A 27,518-nucleotide genomic window follows, 5' to 3' on the forward strand; every position below is an offset into this window, starting at 1 on the left:
TATGTATATAAAAGTTGTTGTTTTCCTAAAAATAGGGACACCAGATCATGGTCGTGAACCACATCATTCAAAATTAGATTTTACACTTTGTATGTGAAATGGCGGTATACGAGCGACACGATGAAGTCGACGACGACGACGATGGCAGCCAGCGAAGGCGGTGGTAGATGGCGGTGTTGTAATTTGTGCATTAATCGACAATTACGATAAAACACCACAACAGTAATTCATTAGATTGTCGATAAAAAGCCACTTTAATAAGGCGAAGAATGAGGGCATATGAGAGGGTGGAGATAATGAGGGTTGAAGGTCGATAAATGATTATATATTTTTATAGGGAGCTAGTGATTTCTACTTTTTTTGCTGCTGGCACTGCTGTTGCTGGATATTTTATGTCCTTTGGTTGGTTGAGTTAACGATATACATTTATGAGATGAAAATTAGATTAAATCGCTATTACCTATAAGTATTCATATAAATTGGTTCTAGGGTGGCTTAAGGAGGATTAAAATAAATGATTTAACATCCTTTTTAATAGTTTAATAGTTTTTGTCACAGAAGTTTTATAAGTTAAATCTTAAAAAAGATTCCTTTGTATATTCTTCACTGACAAAAAAATAAGATTCAAAAACAAATCATAAGATCTTTTACTTTCTTAACTCACTCTCAAAAACCTGTCTTGTTATTTTTTTTACTTTGATTCACATTATTTTCAAAAATACTACCTACATTTTGTATCCTAAATCAAATTGAATGAAAAAAAAAGGCTTTACTTCACATGCTCTGGTACACAATACAATACCTACAATCTACACTTGCCATATACGAGATTGATGTTTCAATCAAAAGTTTCCGGCGTATATAGTGTTTTTGAAAATCCCCTTTTGCTTAGCTTGCATTTCGAATCTGTTCTCAAATTTTAGATTGAAACATATTACCTCAATATTGCCACGAAACACGTTCGTTCTCACTCGAAAAAAAATCCAATTGTTGAATCTAAATCTTCAATCAAAAATTCAATGTGACTTTGAATCCCTGAAAAATACTCGTTGATGTTGAACAACATCAATAACAACTATAGGTACGTCTATATGAAACAACAACAAAAACAACAACAGTGAATGAGTGAAAAATTGTTCCCTTTTGAATAGAACAATAAATTTCGATTAACAATCCTTCAATCCAATGACTTGCTTAATTGTTTGGAAACCGCCTCTTCGTTTCGCTCAAGCAGAAATACCACCCTACCCCAACTTAAAAAAAAACAACAACACAGAAAAATAGGATGAATAAAAAAAGGAAGAAGTAAAAGAAAAAAATATAAAATAAACGAAAAACAAAAACAACAATAGTAAACAAAACGAAAAAAAAAATTAAATTACGGACACAACCTCCACAATCAATATTCCTTTTCAATTTACTATGCTCAAATCCAATTAATCCACTTCCGAGGTAGATCATGCAAAAAACAAATTACCATTCATTCAAGGCCCCACCTCGAAGCTTGGGTGCTCCTAACCTATAACATTCATCCATGTTGGAGCATAGGTACCTCCATATATCTAACAATCAACAAAAATACATATACGATGTACCTACGTATGACTAAGAGCCCAAAACGCAAAGAGGCTCCAGCTTCAGCTCCAGCTACAGCTAAAGCTATAGCTCCAGTTCCAGTACCACGGATGGATTGATGTCGAGAGATGGCTCTAGAGTTCTTTAGATCAATATTCGGTTTTTATTTATTTTCATCTCATTCTTTGTTTTTATTTTTTTTTTTATACTTCCTTTTCTCAACCTCTCTTGGCTCTATGCTTTTGAACTTCTTTCCCTATGGGTAAACTTAAAAATAAAATCCCCATACAATCATCTTATTCACCAGAATAAGACATTTAACGAATATCTTACATACATAGGTAGATAGAGGTTGCGAATAAACGCAAAAGATACATATTTTTGCTGCTGTTGTTGTTGGTATTTTTATTGGTTGATACTAGGTCTAGGTATGTACCTATACTCTTCCAAAATGTATGCTTATTTTTTTCTTCTGTTAGATATTTATCTATTGATCCAATTTGATGTTCCGGAAAATTCGTATCTTGAAGATGATGATGACGGTTTGTTTTTTTTTATCATCATGAATCTTGATTTGGATACTTACACTGTGAATCGATGAGATAGTTTTTTTTTAAATTGATTTTTCTACCGAAACATAACTGTAGCAGAGACATCATGTTTTTTTTAATGGTCAAAGAGGGTGTCCAAAAATTAGCCAAAGATTTTTGAGTTTTCTTTCATTTTTGTAGCAAATGAAAACAATTAAAAACAGTTAATTTGGCACTCCTAACAAACTTGAGTTTAACATAAAAAAACACTTATTTTTTCATTGAACAATATTTCAAAATGTAAGAGACTTCATGAGGGGCAGCCAATATGCTTTTTAAGCTAGTTTTGAAACGCCTAAGTATTCGTTCAAAAAATCAAAAACAAAAACGCATAATATGAAATGCTTTGCAGTGTTTTCCTTTTTTATGAATTTTTGAAAATTAAAAAGAGGAATTACCATTTTGTAGCTTAAGAATAAAAAATTAAGGAAACAACATTTTTAAATGTTTCGTCAAAAGTTAAAAATTTCAAAATTTGATTTCTCAAAAAAAAAAAAATATATTTCATAATTTTTGTCTCGTGCTGTTTACTGACACTTTAAAGGATTAATAAAAAAGTATAAGAGAAAATGTGGAAACAACTACAGCCATTGAGTCGGTTAAGTGTAAGACCAAAATCACAGCCCCCATGTAAATTTTGTTAGTCAAAAATCTGACATTCGAATTTTCTAAAAATGGACCGACAGATTTGTATGAAATGGAATCTTATTTTGTTTGCACTTAACTTTGCTTCTTTCAATATAAAAAATGTATTTTGGAATTTATTTTGTTTTTAGTTTTTTTGTGGAATCGATTTAAATAATATTTGTTTTGGAATTACTCTTGTTTTGTCCAAATAATATTCGATGATCAAAACTGTCTTTTTTTGGATCTTAATTTTTTGTTTCAAAGGTGATATTTCCAAAATGGTTCATTATTTTGATTCAAAGAAATTAAACTAAGTCGTATAAGTATTTTAGAAAAGAAATGTAATAAATTGATGTTTTTCTAAAAAATGACAAGCATTTAAGTTTTGAAAGTATATTTTTAAATCTCAAAGTTCATGTACTATTTTTAAACATACTCTTAGCATACAAGAGAAAGTTCGTGCGATCCAGTCCTGAATTTTATTTTTTTGCCGGCTACTTATTTGAAATATTTCGAAACGTTTTAAATTTATCTCAACATCACAATTAAAAAAAAACATGGTTCTTAAAAATTGCTGCCAAAAACAAAGAAAATGTCACAATGTTGTCCCCATTATTTTGTACTTTCGACATTTCAACGGTAGAGAAGTCGGCAAAAAAGGCTCTGGGAATTGCGTTCGTCTATCTTCACCTCTCCAGCCTAAAGCAATAGGTCGGTAAAGTTCAGACTTAGAAATAAAGGTTTGGAGCAAATTCGTGTTTGAAGGTTTTTATTATTTCTTTTTAGAACATCAAAAATAACATTAATTGGTATCGAAAATTCTTATTTTTTTCAGTTTTTGTCCACAACAGTTTTTCTTAACTTGGTTTCTTTCAATATAAAACCAAAGATTTATATTTTTGATATAAAGTTTTTTATTTCTGGAGAAGCTAAGTTTTTTTTTTGAGATTTGTTTTTTTCAAAATTTGATATTTCAAAAACGGTTCCACATTTCTTTATAAGTTCAAATGTAAAGCGTGTATTTATAAGTACAAAATAACTGCATAGAACAAATATTTGTAAATAAATATTAAATAAAAAATGAATACAAAAATGTTAGTTATTTAAAAACGTTAATTTAAAAATGTTTGTTCTTTTATATAAACAAAGATATTTCCATTAAGTCGCACGTTATAAAACTGTTTTTTTTTTTTTTTAATGCATAATCAATTGACATTGATTGTTTGTATTAACATTCATTATCTAAAATTGAACAAGTTCTTTTAACCTTTACATTTTGTCAAAAACCAAACATATCATAGAATTTATTTTTTGTTCTACATACATTTTTCATTCTTCGTATATTTGTATCTTTTATTCAAGAGCCAAGTAAGCCAAAGCCTAATTGGATTTCTACTAGAATACTTCCAAAGAGCTTAATCCCACTGATTTTAAAAACAATTGTATCCATGTTTTATTAAAAATAAAAAAGAAATAAAAACAAAAAAAAAAACAAATACTTGGGTTATTTTTGTTTCAAATAATATGGATTTCATAATTCTTGTACAACACATTATTGCAGACCCTAAGCTTGTTGATTTTGAACTCGTTGACAACTTTTTTTCTCACACTACAAATTGGTTCCCTTACAACAAAATTGGAAAAGGGTTTTATTTAAAATGTCCTTTTGTTTTATTCCTTTAATTTTTTTTTTCAAAAAGAAACAAATAATTGCCTTTTCTTTTCTTATTGCTGTCGTATTGTGTAATACTTTTTGAAATATTTTTTTTATTGAGCAAAAGTAGAAAAAAAAGTGTCAATTAACGATTGAACGTGCAAGAAAATATAATCCAAGAAAAATCAAGAGATAATTATCAAAAAGGGAAGAAACAGAAGATGGTAAGAAAAGTTTTGTCAGATCATTTATACTTTTCCTAACGAACTAAGAAACTTTTTCTCAAGAATAATGTAAAAGATACTTATGGGAGATAAAAATAGAACTCAACAACTTCTTCTTCTTGATAACTTTATCGTGCATCTTTATATGCTAAAGAAGAAGAAAAAAAAGAACAAAAAAATAATTATTCTTTTATAGCTAACAATTAAGAAAAAATGTTAAAGATACCTGCGAGTGTACAGAATAGAAATACCTTCTAATTAGTATGTGGGCATAGATGGTCAGATGCTTACATACTTTTAAAGCGTTTTCTTCATGGTTATATTTTTATCAAGTAAAAGATTCTTGCAGAAATTGACGTACATAGTTTTTCTTTTATGACACTCATTTTGAAATGACTGAACTCCAGTAGAACGAACATGATTCCAAAATTTAATGAGAGCTCCGTTTTTTCCCAAGCCATTTTAATTTGATCAAGCAGATCATTTTTATTTTTGCAATTAGTGCTTGCAACTTCTCGATATACAATTTCCAATAGAATTTGAATGGGGTTGAGATCTGGGGACTGTGCTGGCCATTACAACACGTAAATTAGGTTTTCTTGAAAGAACATCTTAACCGTATTGAACGTGCGTGCTTTGGGTCGTTGTCCTCCTGAAATATTCATTTCAGAGGCAACTGATCCTCAGCGTGTATCCCTTGTACCCTAAGAAACACTCACACACTATAACCTTATCTCCTCCGTGTTTCTCAGTAGCTTTGGTGTGACGTGGATTAAGTGCCTTTTTGGTGGTCTGCAAACACGAGTAAAACCATATCAACCCTTGAAATTGAATTTGGACTCGTCCGAAAAGAGTACGATCCTCTATTTTCTAATGGTTCACTTGATTTGGCCATGATCAAATTTTAATCTCGCCAACTTGTTTTTGGTTAGGAAATAAAAGGTTTTTTAACAGCTCTGAAAGTTTTAGTCCGCTATCAAAATCTTGTCTCCGAATTGTTTTCGTGCTTGCGTTTAGATAGAGTTGGGTTCTTATTTCTCTAGATGTAATAAAAGGGTCTTTTTTTAATTGATTTTTTGTCTCGATGTTGTTGGTTTTTCTTGGTCAGCTGACTCTATAAACGGTTTGGAATGACTTTTTGGATTTGCAAGTCACTGATTTTTCTTTTATTTCGTTAGAGTATTTGTTCCCAACAATTTTACAAAAGTTAGTTAAAAAAAACAGTGATTCATGCCTTTCACAACATCCCTTCGGAGAAATCCCCGAATGAAAAATTCTGCTACGAATCACGAAAAAAAAACAATCAGAAGATCCGAAGGGATTTGAAAAAAGCATTGCCTGATTCAAGAAAATCAGCGTCCATTTTCAAAATTAGCTGTTTAAGTCAAAAAAGTAATCAACAGACCATAAACTAAAATCACTAAAGTTAAAAAAAATCCCTCAAATTTCCCCAAAATCATTTTTTAACCTTTTTTATTTTGGAAAATAATCGCACTTTTTGCGACTAGAATAGGTTCTTATGAACTTGTAACGTAAATTTGATTGAAAATATTAAATGAAACTACCAATTTTACTACCGAAAATTGTTAGTCTACGAAAGAAAAAACCTGTCGTAGAAAAGGACATCATTTTTCAAGTTTTTTAGCTGCTGGTGATACCAGACTCTTCGAATTTCGATTTTCGTACCAGATTTTCCACTACGAAGGGAACTTTTTTGGGATTCATAGTCTTTTTTCTATTACAACGTAGCTCGTGCGTGATAGGCATGATTAACTTGGCCGTGAACTGAATAACACCTTATAAATATATTAAACTGCATTTGTTTGTCAAAACCTTTAATATGAGTTATAGATTTTGAAGTAAACGGACTAACTTTCTCTAGTGATAATTAAAAGAGAGATAGCAATAAAAAGTTGATTTTGTTTTAGACAAAAAATAAGTTTACTGTCCTACTTATGTCATATTTAATAAACCGTTTTGAAAACTTTTTTCTCTTGTGGTCTATTCAGAAGAATATACATTATATATTAAATTTTAGAAAAAAAAATTAACACGATTATTTATAGCTATGAATTTTTGAATAACATAAAGACGGAGGTAGTTTAGTAGTTAATGTTTTGGAAAATACTGTATGATCACTCAACAATGCTTATTAACCCCTTTAAAGAGGATTATGTTCCAAAAAACTATATCCTTCAAAATTTTGGTGAAAAAACTTAAGACAATAAAAAATCATTTATGAGTTAATACAGAGTATAGGTTTGTACGTTTTTCATAAATTTGAAATTTCGTATTAAAAAATTGTCGAATAAGTTTTAAAAAACTCAAATTTAAGTTACAAAATTTAAGTCATGCAGATTTGTATGTTTCACTATTCTGAATTATTTAAAATACTTGTTGATTGTTCATAAAATCATACAAACTTGATTCATAAATAATTTATTTAAAAACTTCCTTTTTTCAAATAAGCTTCGAAAATATATTTCGGTTATAAAAAAATCAATAGCATGTGTCAAATCGACATCGCCATCAACCCATCTTAAAATACCATTTTTCATTTAAAAATTCTATCAAAACACCCATAAACCATTAAATTGGATATAAAACTTTAAATGTTTCCTTCCTTTTTTGGAGTTTCTTGCCCAAACTTTAATCAATTTAAAAATCCTTTCATATGTATAGTAGTATGTTGTTAAATAAAAATACATCCCTAACCTTAATATATTGAACCTTTTTTATTTTCCTTAAATACAAAGGCCTTTTAATACCTGTTGGTTTCAAGTATACTTATCCAATCATTCCTATTTGATTTGGGGTTATACTCCAAGTATAGTGGATTCTTAACTCTTAAAAAAATGAAAGGAAAAAAAAAGGATTTTCATTTTCAATTTCCTCCATGACAAGTAGATAATGTCCTGAGCTAAGACCAAAACCATAACACACACCCTCTTAGCAAGATGAGATGATTTCAATTTAGAACGTGACTATCTTTTTTTCGTTTCTTTACGTTTTTTTTTTTATTTTTATTTGTTTGTTATTTTTTCATTTCTTTTGAGAAAATGACTTCACAAAAAATAGCACAACCATATCCAGACGCATAAAAAGCCAAACCCAACTCGAATAAAAGATCTTAGCACAAAAAAGCCTACTTTATTTTTATTATAAAGGATATCATCCCAAACTTATGTTTTTCAAAAAATAAAAGTGCAAACAAAAAAACATCAATTTCCAAAAATAATCTCTTACAATTTATATTAATATCCAAAACATGATATTGCTTTGGTGTTTTCATTTATTCTGATGGGATATGTTAAGGCGAAGAAAAAAAGAACATACGACAAGTGTCAGTTGGTCATAAAAGTCGCCAATATCATCAGTCCCAAAAGTGGATAGTATTATTCAAATTATTATGCTTTAAAAAACCTTGTCTACGTCCGTCGCGTCGGTAGCCCGTCCATTCAACTGTTGCAGTGGGTTAACTTGTAAATGAGAACAGGCCTGACTGGATATTGAGTTTCGCCTAAATTCAAATTTGTTAAGTTAAGGGCCTGTTTTATGGGATTTGCAATAAGCCCATTCAATGTTAGTCGTTTGAACGGACCTTAAAAGAAATATGGCAGAAGCTTCATCCAGTAATTAAGACTGTCAAAACTTAGTTAAATAAAAATGAAAACCTAGATCAATTATGACATTTCAAGCAAAGGCCAAATATTCTTGATAACTCTTCGATTCAATGAAATCCTGTTCTAGTTTTAAGAAAAAGAAACCGAATACACTGTCCTTATAATAAAGTTAGTGGAAAGTTTTTTTTTCGAAATCTATTGAGTGGTTTCTAAGATTTAAGACATCCGAAAATCTGTTTTAGTATACAGACATTTAATATTAATTAATATTTTCAATGTGGACAAACACTTTAACTCTTGTTTAAGTTTTAAAAAAGGTTGACACATTTTTAAGATCACAAGTTTATATCTAAAAAATGAAGATGTCTGACTTTTTTGTTTTTAAAATATAGCCATTTTTTGGTCTACAACAATAAAATACCTAAGAATTAGTGCGTTTCTTCATTTATTGTATAAATAAATGACATTTTTCCCTTTGGGCCCCATCAAATTTTCCTAGCGCCTTTGTCCAGCACACACTTTCTCTACTTGAAAAATTCACTCCTGTATTTGTCCCATAACCATAACGTTGGCGTTGTCCCCAATGATTGTGGCGATACTGTGTCTGTCTGTCTGTCCTGTCTCTGTATATCCGAATTGAAGAGAATTGTCTACGTGGACAGATTTTAATGCATCATGCGTGTTCCATGTTGAGGCAACTTCATCCGGTGAATACAAAAATTCTCTATTCTTCAAAAATAACAAACATAGAAGAGTATAGGTTTGAGTAGGTACTCAGTCGCCGCCGCCGCCGCCGCTGCCGCATCCATGGTACTCTTACAAGCTTCCTGCGCCAGACTTCAGAGAAGCAAGTATATTATTTCAATTTTGTACCTGTTCTGGTAGGTAGGTGGGTTTACTGACTGCAGTCTATTTTTGTGACGCGTGAGTGTTTCATAATCCTTTTCACGTTTCGTATTTTTTCCATTTTTGAAATTTCGTACTTTGTTGAAGGTAGACTCTATGCCATTCAGTACACGAGTACGAGTACGAGTATGTTGCAAGTTGCTATTGAATTTGTTCTTTTTTTTTTACTGTTCACTGTTGACGTGCATCATCATACATATCCCTATATAGCAATTGTGACAACTTCCAATTTGAGAATCTGATATTTGCAACACAGGAAAGAATGACGGATAATGAACCCGTTGATAACAATGACAAAGATGACAGCGATGTTGATGATGTTGATGGTTCATGATGATGATGATGACGATGATTATGACAGGCATTATATTTTCGTTGAATTTTTATTGCAGTTTATTATTCTATTAATAAGAAATGAATGTTAAAAGGTTTTAGCTGTAAACTTGGTTTAAATGGAAACTATGAGAAAATCCAAAAGAAACTTAAAAAAATAAGAAATACATAGAAGTTTAACCTTCGTAAGAAAATGTGATGTGATATTTAGACGGCATATACTTCGAAAAGTCATTGGGATTAGGAAAACGGGTTTTCACTGAAATTCGAGACTTGCTTTTTCACACAATATGTTGTTTTGGAGAAAGTAAAGTTTTGTTCATTCATAATTATTGATTTCACCTTAAATTAGGTGGCGCAACAGTCCGTAGAGAACTAGGGATTAATGACATACATATCCAAACCATTCCCGTGAGTCATTTCAGGAATGGAGGGGACCTATAGTTTTTATGCAGAATCCGGACAGCTAATTTGAGAAAGTAATTTTCATGTCAAGAATTACTCTTAGGGGATTTGTCAATTTCTCGCAAGAGCCAGTACCAGTAAAAAAAAACTTTAGGTGGCACAGTTAGGGATTGAAAGCAAAACCTCTAGCATGACAATCCTACGTTATAACACAGTGATAACTTCCCGTTTTAAAATACTATTTTTAAAATAAAAAAAAATCTGGGATGTGACCCACATTGATAACTTCCCATTTCGTCTGTCGATTTGTCTTGCTTAAAAGTTTGTAGGTTTTCGTGTTGGGTTAAAAAAGTTGTCAATTGAATAGTTCTGTAAAATTTTAAAATTACCAACAATATTATTTATATACAAAAATAATTTAGTTTTAAAATTTTAAGTCGAAAAGAAATTCTTACCAATTAAAGCAACATTACTTAAATTTGTACAAATTGGAAGCATGAAATAATTTTGAGAGATATCAAGAACCGATCATCAATTTTTACCAAATTTGCGTACCATTTCTTGTAGATTTTATTTTTTTTTTATGAAAAAACGGACTGTTGGATTTTTATTAAAAAAAAAACTACTGAAGATCGAAAACAATATTTTCTGTGAAATCAAAAGAGTTTGAAGACAATATTTTGAATTTTTAAAAGCTATTTTTGTTAGGTTTTTATTTTTTGTGAAAAAATTGTTTATTCGATTTTTCTCCAATTTTTTCCGAATGTTGAATCAATATATCTTATAAGTTAAAATAATCAAAATGTTGACCTTTTTTCAAATTGCTATGGTGAAAAAACCACCCACTCAATTTTTTTGAAAGTCGTTTCTGTATTTTTCTGCATTATTATCAGTATAACAACATTTATTCTTAAACATATTTTATTTAGACTAGGGATTTTGAAACGTCGATAAAAGTCAGAATTTTCAATTTGACAAATCGGACCGATTACAATACCTTCCTATGGGAAGGTAATAACTTCTATTTGAGTCGATAACATAATTGGAACCTAAGATATATTAAGGAAGGCCAAATTTTTCACTTTTTTTTTAGTGTATGCAATTAGAAAAAATACGAGCTGAGTTTGTTTTTGAAAGTTCTTTTTGAACATCTGAATAACATTATCTGTACAAAAATTATCTGTTAAGCGTATGAAAAATCCATGAATTCATTACTTAGGTACTTTGAAACGTCGATAAATTTCAAAATTGTCAATATTACAAAACAGGTGATTTAAATAAGTCACAAAAAAGATTCTTAAAAATCAATATTATTTGCAAAAAAAAACAATATGAATGTGTTTTATTAAAAAGAAAAATTAACAATAATAATAAAATTAAATAACATCATTTTCAACAAGTATTTTCTACCGTTTAAAGAAAAAAAAATTGATTTTTATTGAAACGTTAAAATATTGTCAATGTTTGTTGCTGTCCTGTCTTGATTTCTGTCTAGGATGCTTTTAATGCAGTATTGTCTCTTTGACTTCATTAAGTTTTTTGGTTAAGCTGACGGGGACTTGACCAAAGTAAGATTGAAATAAGACTGAAACTAGTTGCTAAAAAATACCGACAAGACACAAGACCTATAGACAAAACCAGCACAATACCAATTTAGGACATTTCCAAAATAAAACAGCAGCAAGACCGAGATAAGAATGAAAAATGATGTTTACAAGATTGACGCTTTTCTAGTTTTACAATTTGCTTAATACCAACATTTTTAACTAAAAGGAAGGAACTAACTTTTTTAAGAACGTTTTCTATAAAGTACAATTAGCTTTTATTTCTATAATAGATTTAATGACTAATAGAAATTCATTCGTTTTGAAAAAAAAAATAAGAACAAAATTCAAAAATCTATTTCTATTTACAGAAAATGTATTTTTAACCAAAAACAAATTATTATTTTTATTTTTGATATTTTCTCATATTTTTTTTTTCAAAATTCTTGTCACTTCTTGTTAAAGTCTAATTTATGTTTTTTTTGCTGTTCTTTACAGAGTCTACGCACGGCGTGGACGGGCCTGTATCGTGGCGTCTAACGCTCGATCAGGATCTTTTCGACACGCTAAAGGGGAGTTTTCCAAGTTGGTTTACAAACAACAACAACAACAATAACAATATCAACATAAACAACAACAATAATATCAACATAAATAATAATTTAATCAACAACAGCAACAACAATCATCATCATAATCATCATCATCCAATAACAACGACAACAACCATAGTTGATAATTCTGTATCATCATCAACGTCATCATTATCAGCATCATCATCACCAACATCATCAACAGGTTCATCATCATCGTCTGAATCTTCGCCATCTTGTTCTGTAAAATCATCACCATCTTCATCATCATCTTCATCGTCGTCGTCTTCATCGTCATCATCGTCACCTTCGTCATTGTCTTCCTCCTGTGTGACAAAAGCGACAAAATTCTCCAAGAAGACCCTATCATCGGCCTTAATCAACAAGTGCAACAATAATATCTCAAAGAATAATTACAATAAACATAATAAATTAACGGAACTGTCATTGGCCGATATAACGTCAGATTCATCTTGTAACGGTCTATTGGAACATTTATCGAAAAATATCGATAGATCATATTTGCAGGATTCAATCCTATTACACGACACATTTGACGATATGTCAGAAGGTAAGAATCACAATCATTGATATTTGATTGAGTTGAATTTAATTTTATTTTTATAAAATTTTGTTTAAAAAAATGATTTTCAGGTGATCGCCTATGCAATCCGTCACTGTTTGGAAGTGATGATGGTACAAATTCTGATTTCTATGATTCAAGACAATCACCGCCAAAAGCGATCGTTGATTCCAGTCCATTGCAACCAGCGATGGACAAAAATAAAGAATGTGAGTGTTCGTATTTATTTACGTAGTTTGTTCTATTTATTTACATATGGTTTCATAAAAAAAATACATAAATTAAATTATTTTTATATCAAAATGATGAATATAAATATTTCCACCTGGCATGATGTTTTGAATGCGAGTGGGTAGAAGCTGAGTTGCGAATGACATCTCGTTGCCATTGCTGCTTAGAAATATCTATTCACACTCACTTAACTTTTTTTCGATTCCACAACAATTTCAAAAAAGTGTATCATTTATATTTGAATATTCAAAAAATTGAAAAAAAAACACAACACACATTTTTTCGTCAAATTGTTTTCACGTCATGGAAAATGGAACGGCAGTAGGTCTCCATGAAAGGCCGACTTGTCTATCCATCGAAGTCACTTTTATCGTCGTCATTGTAAGTTTTAGACATGTAGGTTGTTTGGAATGGAATTATATAGGAATGTAAATTTTGTTTATTCAAAATATTCCTCAAGATATTCACGAATTGAGTGATTAATGAGTGTTTTGTGATTAACAACGTTACGATGTAATAATTAAAAAGAAACATGTTTTTTTTACGTTGTTGAATAAGAATACATTTTTACAATATGCATTATTGTCTTTATGTCATCAGCAATAATTTTGTTGTTTTATTGACTCAACAAAATGATGGAAGGGTAATTAGTAGGTTTACCTAGATGTTTAAAGAGTAAAGATAAAAAAATTTATGACAAATTTATTGGAATTTTAGTGTTGTTTTGAGCAGGTGTTTTTTGTTGTCATTTACCTAGGATAAAGTGGAAAATTATAAAGAGTGATTTTTTAAAAGCTATATGATTTTTTTTTAAATAAAACACATACAATTCAGAAAATTCCATGAAATCTTTATTTGAATCATTAGTACGATCCATAAAATTTTATGTTTGAAGATTATTTCATACAAATGCTGACCTTGACCTTAAATGGTCCATCCGCTTAGTCCAGTTTTGGCATAATCTTTCCAACATTTCAATCGGTATCCTACGAATAAATGTTTTAACGTTGTCTTCCATCTCAATAAGTTCATTGTTGCGCGTGCTTTGAGCCATGTGGTACCGTCTTGTTGAAACCACATTCCATGCAAGTCAAGCTCAAAAAACACGAAACGTCCGTCAGCACTTCAAACCAGTGTTGCCAAAAAGATAATAGCTAAAAAATCACCCTTTAAAATGGGACACAAATATTATGGATTATAAATTCAAGCAAAATTAACGAAATCACTGAATAGGAAAAGACATCCTTGCTAAATTTTGAGTCCTGTTTTTGTAAATTGAAAACTTTGGAATTCTAAGAAAAATGTGTTAAAAGTAAATTGTTTTGCTGAGTCTTCATCTATGTTAAACCCTGAGGCATTTTGCAAATAGTTTGCTTAAGATATTCACAAAATACTTAGCATTTCAACTTCTATAAAGGAGTATAGTTATTTAAACATCATCTGTTAATAGAGTGGCTTAAAATTCATGGTTATCATTTGTTCTAAGACATATACATCAATGAGGTTATTTGTTGAACTTTTTCAACTATCAATCCTTTTCCTTTGAAGATGAAAACTTATTTAAATTTATTTTTGTTAAGTCAAAAACAAAGTTTACATAAGCGAATTTAAAAAGAGTTGTTTAAAAAATTAATGTTTTTATTTTTAAAATCAAATATTCAAACTAAACGGATTTAAAATAAAGACTTGACGATTTGTCCAATAAGAGAACGTATGTTGCGTCGCTTTGTTTCAAATAGTCCATTGGCTTCAATACTTGAGTTATTTTTGTACAGGTGTAAGTTATCAAATCCTTACGCAAAATACACCATAATGTTGTCTGAGAAGTGCTCAATTCTGTAGATTTTTCTTATTTGGTACATTTTTTAAAAGTTCTAAACGGTAGCGATATTTCGTACACTTTGGCCAATCCGTTGGCTTATTCATACTGCATCATCACACAACGAATATGAAGACTTAAAAGTTTGCTCTAAGCTTGTTATTGCCTGTGAACTAGTTCAAAAATTACGCGCAAAAATTTGTGTTAACGTTCTTAAAGCTGCGGCCACCGATTCCGAAATTCGGTAGAAAATGTTTATAACTTGCAGAAGTTACTCGCACGCTTACTTTACCAAGATGAAAATGGTTAGTTTAGTGAATAACTTTACAGTGATAGTTCGATGATTTGTGAAATGGTGCGTTTACAAATAAAGTCAAAAGTTGTGAAGCCTCAATTAAAACACCAGCTACGTTTTTTTTTTCAAATAAGAAATTGTACTTTGATTTTCAAAAAGGAAACATAACAAACAATGAAATTAAAAAAAGACATCAGTCAAATGGCAGAACCTTTTCATAAAATTTTCCATGACCAATTCATACCAATAAGCTTCTGTATAACGTCGACAACTTCATGAATTCTGATTTTTTAAGTGCTTGTACCGATGGTGGAAAATTTATACAGACCATATCTTTCATGTGGCACAAAGAAAAAAATATTAAAGTTTTATATCGCAAGATTTCGGTGGCCACTTGTGGTTACCTGGAGAAATCACACGCTTAGCAAACTTTTCTTGCAAAATTTTACGTTTGGAAAATGTTTTAGAGAAATCCAAATCTTTTTGATGTATTTGAAGAACCCAATCAACGAAAATACGACATTTCTAAAGGTCAACTGCCTTGAGTTATCCTTATGACTTGAGTTTTTATGCCAAATATGGTGTAGTGTCTTTTTCAAAGATCGAAGAGGAATCGATTTTTCACTTCACTTTCTTGTCCCAACAACCCACAGATTTCTACCAATTTCACACTTGCAAAGAACGTGCTTCACGTACAATTCAAAATTGCTTTAAATTTGCAAACTGTGGCTTAAAAATTTTTAAGAACTGCGTAGTGTGTACTGAATTTTATGAATAAAGGGTTTTTCAATGAGGGTGGGTAAATGTTGAAATGAAATAAAACAAGCAGTGCGTGCGGTATTAACGAGATTATGGCTGAATCACAAACACGCTTTAGCTTCGTCTGCGTTAGGGTGGACCTGCTTCGAGGTTGCTTTGAATGACATTTCTATTATTTCATCTCTCCAAAGAGCAAATATTTTGTTTGTTGATATCTTTGTATAGCTGTTGAGCTGTCAGACAAAGCAAATGTTCAGATAATTGAACTAGACCTTCCGCTTGGAGTCACATTACGTTACATTATGTTACATTACGTTCTTTTCCTAACTATTGTCAAACGAAACGTGAGGTCGAAGCTCCATTGTGATAGCATGCATTGAATTCCTATGGCTGAACTCGTAAACGTCAGGCGAAGCCAAAGCTGAAGCGCGTTTGTGTTTCAGCCATTAGTTTTTTATTTGGAAGGCATATGTAAGCCTGTGTGGAATATCAAATAATTCAAATGCCCGCCTCGGCTTCCTACGGTGGCACGGATACGAGTGGTTCAACCTATTCCGCATAGATCCGTCTAAATTTGAGCGATGGCCTATGTTATGTTCACCTTTAGGGCATCGGTCGATTGTGGTTTATTTGCATAGACCTGCAACATCAAGAAACCCCAAAGGAAAAAGTCTAGCGGGGTCAAATCGCATGGCCTTGGTGGCCAATTCACATCACCTCCGCGAGAGATAGCCTTACCCTCAAATTGTACATGAAAAATGTCAATCGTGGTGTTTGCTGTGTGACACAAACCACCGACTTGCTGGAACCACATGTCGTCTAGGTCCATATGGTTCAATTTGGGCCATAACAAATTAGTTATCATCGTTATACATCGTTATTGGGGGTGACCGCCTCATTAACGTCGTTTTCAAAAAAGTAGTCGGACCAATTAGCCTCGCATGGGTTGGTGTCGTCCCATTTGCGGTAGTTTTGCTTGTTTACACAGCCGTTCATCCAAAAATCCCCCTATTCACTAAAGATGATTTTTCGGCCAAAACTGGGATCCTCTTCCAAATGATTCGAAGTCCAGTCAGCGAACAAACAGAGTTCTCTATAGTCATGAACTTTTGAGCTTCTGGGTGAGTTGAATCTTGTACGGGTGTTGGCCCAAGTCAGCGAAAGGCCAAATTCTTGTGCATGGCGAGGAATAGACTGCCTCGGGTCTGCTGTAACGGACCGCGTCGATCTTGCGTTCCTTGAACTTACGGATGTTGGTTGATTGTTTGCTGAACCGGTCATCGCAAATTTGCCCACCAAACGTTGAAGAGTCGACTGTGAAGGGCCGCCACGTCTACCATAAAATGGGAGCAATGCGCACAACGTTTGCGTTAACGAACACTCATTTTGATAGTAAAGTTTTATCATTTGAATGCGCTGTTCAATCGTGTAACTTGCAATAATGATTTGGAATATCCAACTGAATAGTAAACAAAATATTTTACAGATGTCACCAAAACAAAATGGCCGCCTCGGGACGCCAAAATCTACCCACGCCAATTGAAAAACCCTTAAGTAGTGTGGTAGTTCTTATTTCTCAAATGTCAAAAGATGACAGCATCAAAAGTCAAAAGTGAGAGCTTTCCAAAAACAAACTATTCCTCTTATTAGAAGAACAAACAAACTTGAACCTAAGAAGTGACTCCTTAAGATTTGGTTTGACATTTTATATTTTATCTTTGATGTTTTAACCTACAATTTAATTTAAAGTTGCTCTAAACAATAAAATAATTCGTTTTTGAGTTATGCTTTTAACATATCAAAACTTTCGATGTTAAAAGAAGCAATGAACTTAAAAACCATAAATAAGTGGCGATACAGATTTTTCCAGAGATAAATTAAAAACTTGTTTTAAAGCACAGTTTTGTGTGTAATCAATCTAAAATTAAATTTAACTAAGCTTTTGTAGTAAAACTTTGATTTTTAAATCTACAAATCCTTCATACCGCCAATTTTTTCAGTGCAATTTAAAGCAAATCAAAATTTTACCCACTCCAAATCATAAAATTGTTAACAGATGTCTATAGCATCAAAACAATAATAAACTTTAATTTGTTGAAAATATGCGAATTAAATTTGTATCCGAAGCGATATCAATGTTTTGTTTTTATTTTTATAAACTTTGTGAAAATTTAAAGCTTAAACGAAACGTGTTCCATTAAATTCCTTCATTGCAATTAGAAGTATTAATAATTCTTGGAACTAAAAAGTTGGTCCTTTTGTTTTTTTTTTTCTTTTGTTTCGTTCTGAAAAATACTTGAAATTCCAAAGCGAAAAATTTCTTCTGTTTCAAAGTACTTTTACTTTTTTTGTATAATTTTTATAAAAAGTGGGTGTGGTTGTTATTCACATGTTGCAAAGAATAGAAAAAAAAGTTTGAACAAAAAGAACAACTTTTTCGTTTTTTTTTTGTTGTTGTTAATTGCCCACGTAAAATAAATAAAAATGTCAACAATTATCATCAATTTTTGTTCTTGTTTTTTTTTTTTTTTTTTTTTTTAATTTCTAAGAACATAATCTCACTGGAAATAAAAGGATGTGGTTTAATTTTAATTTGTGTTGACAAATTTATGGGAAATGTTTTTGCTTAAAAGCCATGGCCTTGAAAAATGTGAGTGCAACAATTTGTCAAACAAAATTGATGTTATGTGTGCTTTGTGGTGTAGAATAAAAACAAGAAAACCTTTCAAAACCTGAAACACACAGATGACGTAAATTGTGTTCAGTTTGAAAATATTTTTAAAAAATGACTTAATATGATTGTAAAATGACAGAAATAGATTTTTGATGATCTATTTCAAGTACTTAATAGGTCATGAACCTTACAACTAAAAACAATGTTTTTCAAGATTTTAGATGATGAGTTTAGTGTTTTGAGAAATCATTATCAATTTCTTTGTTTCACCTCCATTTGCAAACAAATCAATCACAGAAAAAGTCGATCAAAGTTTCTTCTACCGAAAAACTCCACCTTAAGAAATGAAATCGTCCTAACCTTCGTAAAAATCTTCCAATTTGGACATCACTGTATATCTAATTACTGACACTTCACTGAAAATTATGACAATTTCGACTTTGAGATTATTTTTAACTCTCATAAATCAACCATCAAAGGGAATATAAATTTCCTGACTATACTTTTCTCCTTATTGTTTATTGGTGACTCCTACAATAACAATCAATCCTCTTAAAGGACGAATAGAGTCAGTGTTGTGAATAGTAAAAATTAGCGCAGCCAACAGAGCGTGAATAACTAAATGACAGTTATTTAGCTGCTGATTTTAAACCCCTTCTATTATTTCGTATTTCCAAAAAAAAAAATAAAAAAAAAAACAATTTCATTCACTTTGTGCTTTTGCCACCGTCGTCGCATCGTCGGTCGTCATCGTCCTTGTCGTAATTTCTTTCGGTTGAAGAATTTCTGCGAAATTTCTTTTCAAATTAAATTCGCGTGAACAGACGTCAACATAAATTATGAAATCCGATTTAGACTTCATTCCATTCACATTCATATTATTACACTGTAAAATACACTATCAGCCCAATGGGTGGGTCTGTCTGTTTATAGCTAGCTCCCCGAAAAGTAACTTCAAGCGCAGCAAATTCAATTAGAAGAGTCCTTCTGGCTCCCGGTCCGGGTCCTGGCTATTTTATTTTTTCTTAGAAATCATGTCAACTTCTTGCCCTGATGTCAGTTAAACGTGATATCAGTGATATCCCAAAAAAAAATAACAGCAACAACAGATATAAACTCGTGCAGCGCCATCTACATTCTCCAACCCTTATATTATTATGTAAAAGTGAAAATAAGATTTTCCTTTCGATTGTTTATTATGACATTTACACATTTTATTGGATTTTCTCGCCTATAGTAAACGAACTTGGTATATACATATATATGTATGTGTTTAAGTGCTTTGCTACTTATGTATAAGTATAAAGTCAGTTGAGGGTTTGTGGGAAAGGGGATTGTTTTATTTTATTCTTTTTTTTTCTGTTTAATGTGAGATACTTTATTCGTGTTTATTATTGGATAGAATATCTTTTTCATTGTAATTGACTGTTGGATTATTCTGTTTATATGTTCAAAATGGCTGGAGGCGTTGTTGGTTGGAGGTGCCGGCGTCGATGGTGGTGGTGGTGTGCTATTTAGTATATGTATAGGGATTTATTCAGTTAGATGGGTTTTTATTTCTACGAAAACGATTTCAAAATGCGCTAAGTTGTTGGGTGTAATGAAATGGACTTAGAATGTTATTAAATTTATTTGTTTTTGTTGTTGTTCTTTTTGTTGTTTTGTTTTTTGATAGGAAATGGACAGTTGTCAGGAGCTTAAAAAGCTAAGAAATATAGACTCATAGTTATGTTCAAACAATTCATAAAGAAACAAATAAAAACAATAAAAAGTTATTGCCTAAATCCTTTGTAATGGGATATCAGTCAAAACTTTTATTAAAAGTTGGTGGATTATAAGATTTGAGTTGTAATAAAAAATATGTACAAAAATGCAATTAATGGGAGTTTTGTTTGTTTTAAATAAAATTTACAACTTGAAAGGTGTATTTGTTATTTTCATTTGAGTGATTTGAATTTAGAAGAATATAAAAAGGGAAATTATTCATTTTTAGAATACTTAAGTCTAAGATCCGGAATATTAAATTAAACTGATAAAAAAAAATGTGACTTACACTGATAAATGTCTGTTTACAGCCCTAACATTTTTTTTAACAGAGAAGATATTTGCGGTTTGTTGTATTTTGGTTTCAGAAAAATACCATGCATCAAAATGTCATCTTTAGCTTCAAATGAACCTGAAGTTAAAATCATATTTTGTAGTTAAAATATTCTAAGTGAAAATTTATAAAAACAAACTGTTAGTTCAGAAATAAAGTGTAAATGATGGCAAAGGATTTTAGTTTAACATTTTTGTTTGTTAATTGCTTTAAAAGTCTTTATTCAATGATTAATAAAAATTGTTACAGTGATCGGATTTAGTTCAAGTATGCGCCGTTTTGGTCGATAATCTCTTTCCATCTAAACAAAAACTTTATAATACCCCACTCGTAGAATCCCCCTCCTAATTGGGAAAAACTCGGACATCCACTTTTCACATGCGTCTTTTGAGTTCAACTTTTCACCACCAAGGGCGTTTGCCATGGAGAGGAACAGGTGGTAATCGCTTGACGCTATGTCTGGGCCATATGGTGGATACGATCCTCCAATCCGAGCTGCCGAAACTTCTGACGAGTCATCAACGAACTGTGTGGTCTGGCGTTGTCCTGGTGGAACACTACACCCTTCCTGTTGCCCAAGTCTGGACGCTTCTAGTCGATCCCCTGCTTCAAGTGGCCCAGTTGTTCGAAGTAGATGGTAGAATTAAGAGTTTGGCCATATGGGAGCAGCTCTTAGTGGATGATTGCCTTCCAACCCACTAAACACACAGCAAAACCTTCCTCTAGCTTGGCCACTGTTTGGAAAGGTTCACCGGCGTCTGACCACGACCTTTTTCGCTTGAAATTGTCGTATGTGATCCATTTTTTGTCGCCGTTCCATTTCAGCAACATATAGAAGATGTCCGTGCGGCACCCAAACATCAAGCTGTATCGGGCTTTCTGCAGATGGTTTAAAATGGTTTGGTGACTAATTTCTATCTTCTGATCGATGTCACGATGTGTCATGTCTAAGTCGATGTATTCCATGATTTGATCAGTATTCGTCGTCACCGGTCTCTCGCAAGCTCTGAATCGTTGAAACCATTCTTCCGCGGTTCGAAGTGATAGATAATTAAATTACGGTACGTTTCTCTAGCGGACTTGCTTTTAACGAGGGAAAACCTTAAAATAGCGCGAATTTCAGAGCTAGTAAACTCCATCTTTCAACGTCTATAACGGTTGAACGCAATATCGACTATCAAATCATGCATACCATCGTTTTGTAGGTTATCTCAAGACCTTTAAAATGGTGTATGGTATTGCCCGATACGAGCTCTATAGCACTTTGTACATAGCCACGAAATTGAAAGACAAAAATACGGAAGGGCGATATTTACCAACCCATTTCTTAATTTTCAAATTCGTATTTTTAAAATATTGTTTGTGGATATTTTATTAATTTTTCAATAATATTTTTTAAATTTAATGAATTTAAAATAATGATTTTATTAAACTTAGCAGAATAAAAAAACGACCGTTCACTTCACAGCAAGTTGCATAATAATACAATTTTAACAGACTTTAAATGAATTTTCAAGAAATCATTTAAATGTCTTTAGTTTTAAGGTTTAAAAAAGTGAATGTATCTAATTTTAATAAAATTGCAAATGTTTGCAGTTGAAAATTTAAATTTTATTCTAGTTTTAAATGAATGTCATAATTAATACATACTCAAAAATCAAGTGAATAAAAAGCAGCCATTGTTTGTAAAAATCCGTCTTAGTGGATAGTTAGAAAATGATGGTAATGAGCTCTAAAACCGAATAGTAACCCAATTAGTGCCGGTCTATTATTAAATGTTATTTTATTTTGGGCATTTAATGTTCTTGATAGTAACACTTTGAATAATAAATTTAAATTTCAAGTAGTTGAGGACAGAATTCAAATAAAAACAAAAAAACTGATATATTCTACACGATAGTTTAGCTTGGTTAAAGTTTTATTAATTTCGTTTGAATTTTGGCTTGAAATTGTTACACTCGTCCATTGCAAAACATCTCTCTGCTTTAATGTCCAAGAATCATTGCTTTATTTTAAATATATATACAAACAAATATTTTTTGTATGTTTTATCAACAACAAAATTATTTTATTTACCAAAAATATAATAAAATAAGAATGAAACATCAACATAGAATAATGACTAAATCTTTTAATTAGCTCATAAACCTTGCACAAAGTAATCCATGCGTAAATTAGCGACACTTAAATTTGTTTTTTGAAAAATTGCAAATTAAGAAATATCCTACATATGCATGAATACATACATGTACAGTACACATATGTGCATCTTAAACAGGAGCTAAATAAATAAATATTTTTCATGAAATTAATGTTATTCATCAGAATTTTTCGACATTAAACGCGTGTAAACATATCTGAATAAAAATAAAACCAACAAAAATAAAATGCACAATTCAGGTCGAATAAACTTGCTCTATATATTTTTAATTTATCACCACACACTTTATAGAATTTCAATAGTTAAATCTTAAAGTACTAAGTACTAATTGTTTTTATTTTGTTCTTCGTTCATGAACAGAACCTTGATACAAAAGTGTTTTCACTGTTTTTTTTTAACAATCACAATGAAATTGACAATTATTTAATTTCCGTAAGGATGAACTTGTAGTTTAAGATCAAAGTTGTCCCAGTTCAAAATTCTATGAATTTATTTTTAAACTATTACGTATATGCCACAGTGAACACTTCTAATTGTTTTAATTCTCCGAGAAATTATATCATTTGTTAGTTCAAGAAAGTTCCCATGAGTGGAAGAATAAAAAGGAGATCTTACAAAGTGCAAAAACTGGAGAGGAATTTGAGTTCTACCTGCAGTTGCCCAAATAGTAGCAAAAGTCATACTGGAACGTATCAGAGAACACCATGAGACCACACTCGATGCCGGGCAAGCAGGATTCCGTCCTGGATCCTCCTGTTTTAATCATATTAACACCCTGCGGATCATTATTGAACAGTGCGTTGAATATCGATCACCACTACACCTGCTGTTTATCAGCTTCGAGAAGGCCTGTGATAGCGTTAACAGGGAGTATATCTGGTTAGGTTTGCGAAGGAGAGGCATCCCAGAAAAATTAATTGCTATTATTAAAGCAGCATATGATGGCTCCAAGTGCAACTTCCTGCACGATAATAGGTTGTCAGATGATTTTCAAACCAGAAGCGGGGTCAGACAGGGCTGTATTCTGTCGCCAATACTGTTTTTGTTGGTGATAAGCGATGTACTGCGCTCAGCTCTGTCAGGTACCGGAGGGATCCAATTTACTTCGACATCCTATTTAAAGCACTTAGATTACGCGGAAGATGTTTGCTCACTCTCTCATAGGCTCATGAGACGTCATCTGCCTCATCGGCAAGCAAAAGCGGCGGTCGGTATGCTCTCGAAAATTTCAAGGAATAACTCTATTAGCTCATGAACAAAGCTAAGACTGTTTCGCACAAATGTCGAATCTATGCTTCTTTATGGGTGCAGCACTTGTGAGGTTACTTCAGCCATAACAAAAAAGCTACAAACCTTCCTGAATAGATGTCTTCGTAACATCTTAAGGATTTTCTGGCCAAACCGTATATCAAATGAGGTCCTTTATAGAAGGACAGGTAGGGGACCTATAGAATCTATAATAAGAAGGCGTAAGTGGCAATGCATTGGACATACGCTTCGGAAAGTCAACGACTGTATTGCAAGCCAAGCAATGCAGTGGAATCAGCTCACACAAGAAGGTAGAAGAGCTGGATGACCGAAAAGGACATGCCGCACTACAGTCGAGGTGGAATCACCGTCAATATGCAAGAGTTGGACGGAGCTGAAACACATCTCCGGAAACCGTACACAATGCAATGGCGCGTAGGCGTAGTAGAGGCCCTATGCCCCTTAAATGTTCACAACGGACTTAACAGGTCTGAGGACGTAAGTAAGTAAGTAAATTAGTTCAAAAAACAATGAATACAAAAGTTTGTCATTGAATATTTATTTAAGGTTACATTTTGTAGCTCTAAAAGTGCAGAAAATTGTTGAGTGCTGAAAAGAACAAACATTTTAATTGTGTCTCCATTTTCCAAATTATCCGAAACCAATACTTTTTCTTTCAAAAAAAAATAAAAACATATTATCAGTGATATTCTTGTTGAAAGGAATTAAACTTTTTAATCCTTTTTCAAACTTTTGATAATATTCTTTTGTTAATATTTTAAGCTGAAGATTATTCAAATTCGAATCCATAACAGAAAAAACATTAAATCACATATTGTGTTATTTTTTCTTTTGTTTAAATACATACACACAGTTTTATGTTTGTAAATCTATGCAAATAAACATTTCATCATATAATTGTCTGCCCAAAATGTATGCACAGATAAAGTTGATATATCTCAAACCATTTGTTTTTTTTTTAATATAATTTTTTTTTGTGTTCTTAAGTTAAAAGATGCAAATTCCTTTTTATTCGGAACGTCAATTCTTAAAAGCGGATCAAAAAACAAAGCAAGCGTACTAAATCATAAAACTGAAAAAATAAAATTAAACAACAAAAAAAAAAAATGAAGAAGAAATAAAAGAGAAAATTATTTTTTTTTGAAAAAGAGGTTTGAGAAAAATAACATCCTTTTGAATAAATTCAGTCTTCTATTTTTTGTTCTGCTATAGTATAAGTTGTTTGCATTAGAACGAAGGCAATGTTGTTATGTCGTTCTCCATTCATTGCCAAACATCCTTAGAGTTTTCTTCCAAATGCAAAATATATATAAACGAAAATGTTAGAAGGACAGATACCAAAAATTCTGTCTTATATTTTTTTTGTTGACTATGTGCTGTTTTTGGATGTACACAAAAAGAGTACATGAATGCGCTTTGGTTTCTGAAGGTCAGTGTTTAGGGTGTTTGAAGAAACTCGTACGTTTGTTGATCCATTTTTTTGGGGGATGGGTTAAGGGAGAGCTTTATTTTTTTTTTTGGAAAACCCAGACATTGAAATCGTGGGATCAAGTGGTGTGTTTTTGCCATGAAGCTAAATAAACTTATCATCCAATTGACAATATTTATAGTACATTTGTGCCTGAAGCAGTAATGAAAGTGAAATATTTTTGTGTCCTTTTGTGATGATTTATTTTCTATTGGTTTCTTATCATGTCATATTTGGACCAGTAAATCAAATTTTCTCAAATTGAATTTTACAAGAGTTGTAGGCAATTATTGAAAATTGACAAAAAATACAAATTACATTTTTTATTAGACCTTGCATTTTTTAACTCTCTTTTTTGTACTTACAAAATTTTCCCACGAATTAAATTGAGAGTAAAAGCTTTATATTGTCAAATTTGCTCAAAGGAGTTTTCATAAGTCAAGTTTTTTGCAGAACTCATTTATTAAGCTGGTATTTTGTAGACCACAATAATTTACTGGTACATCGTAAGTAGATAAAATAACTTATTTGGCTAAGGAAAAACATCAGACGTCTCTCATGGTCGCACGAAAGTTTAATTTATATTAATGGTATATGCCAAGAAGCCAACATCAATACAGGAACTCTGAAAGAATATTGGAAAACAGTGCCCAGCCCATTTTCGTCAAAATATCCTATTTTAAAAAAATAGTACGTATACGCCCTAGTGCATCCATATATATTCAAAGATATCTCACTTTATTGCAGTCTCATTCTTTCGATTCAAGACTGAAAATTAAATGAACACCTTCAACTATCTTTCCATTTCTGTCTCCTGAATTTTTCTAACGTGCATTTTGTGATAGAAACAGTTTCTGAAGGCCCTGTTTTTCATTTCTGCTAATATTGTTTTTCTTATTATTATGTTCATTTTATTTTTATTTCTTATTTCATCTGATAATAATATGCATTGCGAATAAATATTTATCCGTCAGACACAAGCTATTAAATATTTAAATATGTTTTCAAAGCATTAAACTGTAAAGTTTATGTTTACACAGGAATTTGTTTAAACAATTTTATTTCTCATGCGTATATCTACATTTTTAGATTAGATGATGGTGTGCTTTTTCTTGTATGCCTTCTTCCTTTAGAAAAATCATCATCAACAGCATCATCATTATCATTATCATCACATCAACAAATGTAAATTAAAATTCGTTTTTGCACTAGTATGTACTTGAAGTAAAGCAAGCAGGTAAATAATATAAGCTGCTATGCATAGAAGGCGGAAGTTTATGTCGATTTTTGGCTAATTCAATTTTAAGACGGAATAGGATATTAGATTTTTGTTTTGATGGCCATTTAATGTAAATTGTAGCCAATTAAATATGTGTATGACCTTTCTAACACACATAACATATATAATGTTTGTGTGTGTGTATTTTTTGCATATAAACAAAAGTTAGATGATTTAATTAAAATTCAATTTAGTAGGATTTTAATTAGATGCGTATATATTCAAAAATTCAATTTTATTTAATGAATAAAATCGATTGCATTTATAGGGTGACTGAAAAGCAATTATAAATTTTTCAATTATTAAATTTCAGGAGATTTCGTCAATATGTGAGATTTTCAATCTCCTCAGAAACTTAAAACGAATCGTCGAAATTCGAAATTCATAATCCAAAAACATAACGAACGATTGCGTTGAAAGCTACATTAAGTTTTCGCCTGCTCGTGAAATTACAGTTATAATAGATTTCACAACCATAAACCAGGATGGGAAATTCCAAGATTTTAGCGAGAAGCAAACGCGTTTTAAATGAAGTGAAAGATTGTGTAACTCATAACGTACGAAGTACTCCGTAAACCTTACCAACGAGTCTATTTATATGATCTTCCCAAGTCAAAATACGTTTAAAAGTCACACCAAGATTCTTTGCTGTAACCACATATTCGATTGGAGTATTGTTCGGTGGAAAATAAGAAAGGTCAAGAGAGTCCGTTTGACAAAGACCAATTTGCCACTCTCTTCAGGTCTTCATTGACGCAGAAAGCTCAATGTTCTATAAGGCCAAGTGGACAGCTGAAGTAAAGCTGAA

At 31.5% G+C, this 27,518-nt stretch overlaps 1 protein-coding gene across 2 annotated transcripts in view; it reads left to right on the forward strand.

Moving 5' to 3' along the window:
- Positions 1–27,518, forward strand: part of LOC129948190 (myocardin-related transcription factor B) — a 171,963-nt gene that overhangs the window by 129,195 nt on the left and 15,250 nt on the right. For both annotated transcript variants that reach the window (XM_056059070.1, XM_056059071.1), the window contains exons 2-3: positions 11,980–12,645; positions 12,729–12,866. In XM_056059070.1, the coding sequence (XP_055915045.1) occupies positions 11,980–12,645; positions 12,729–12,866 (804 nt within the window). The remainder of the gene's footprint in view (positions 1–11,979; positions 12,646–12,728; positions 12,867–27,518) is intronic.

Source organism: Eupeodes corollae, chromosome 2 (genome assembly GCF_945859685.1).
Source record: "Eupeodes corollae chromosome 2, idEupCoro1.1, whole genome shotgun sequence".
Taxonomy (NCBI): Eukaryota; Metazoa; Arthropoda; class Insecta; order Diptera; family Syrphidae; genus Eupeodes; species Eupeodes corollae.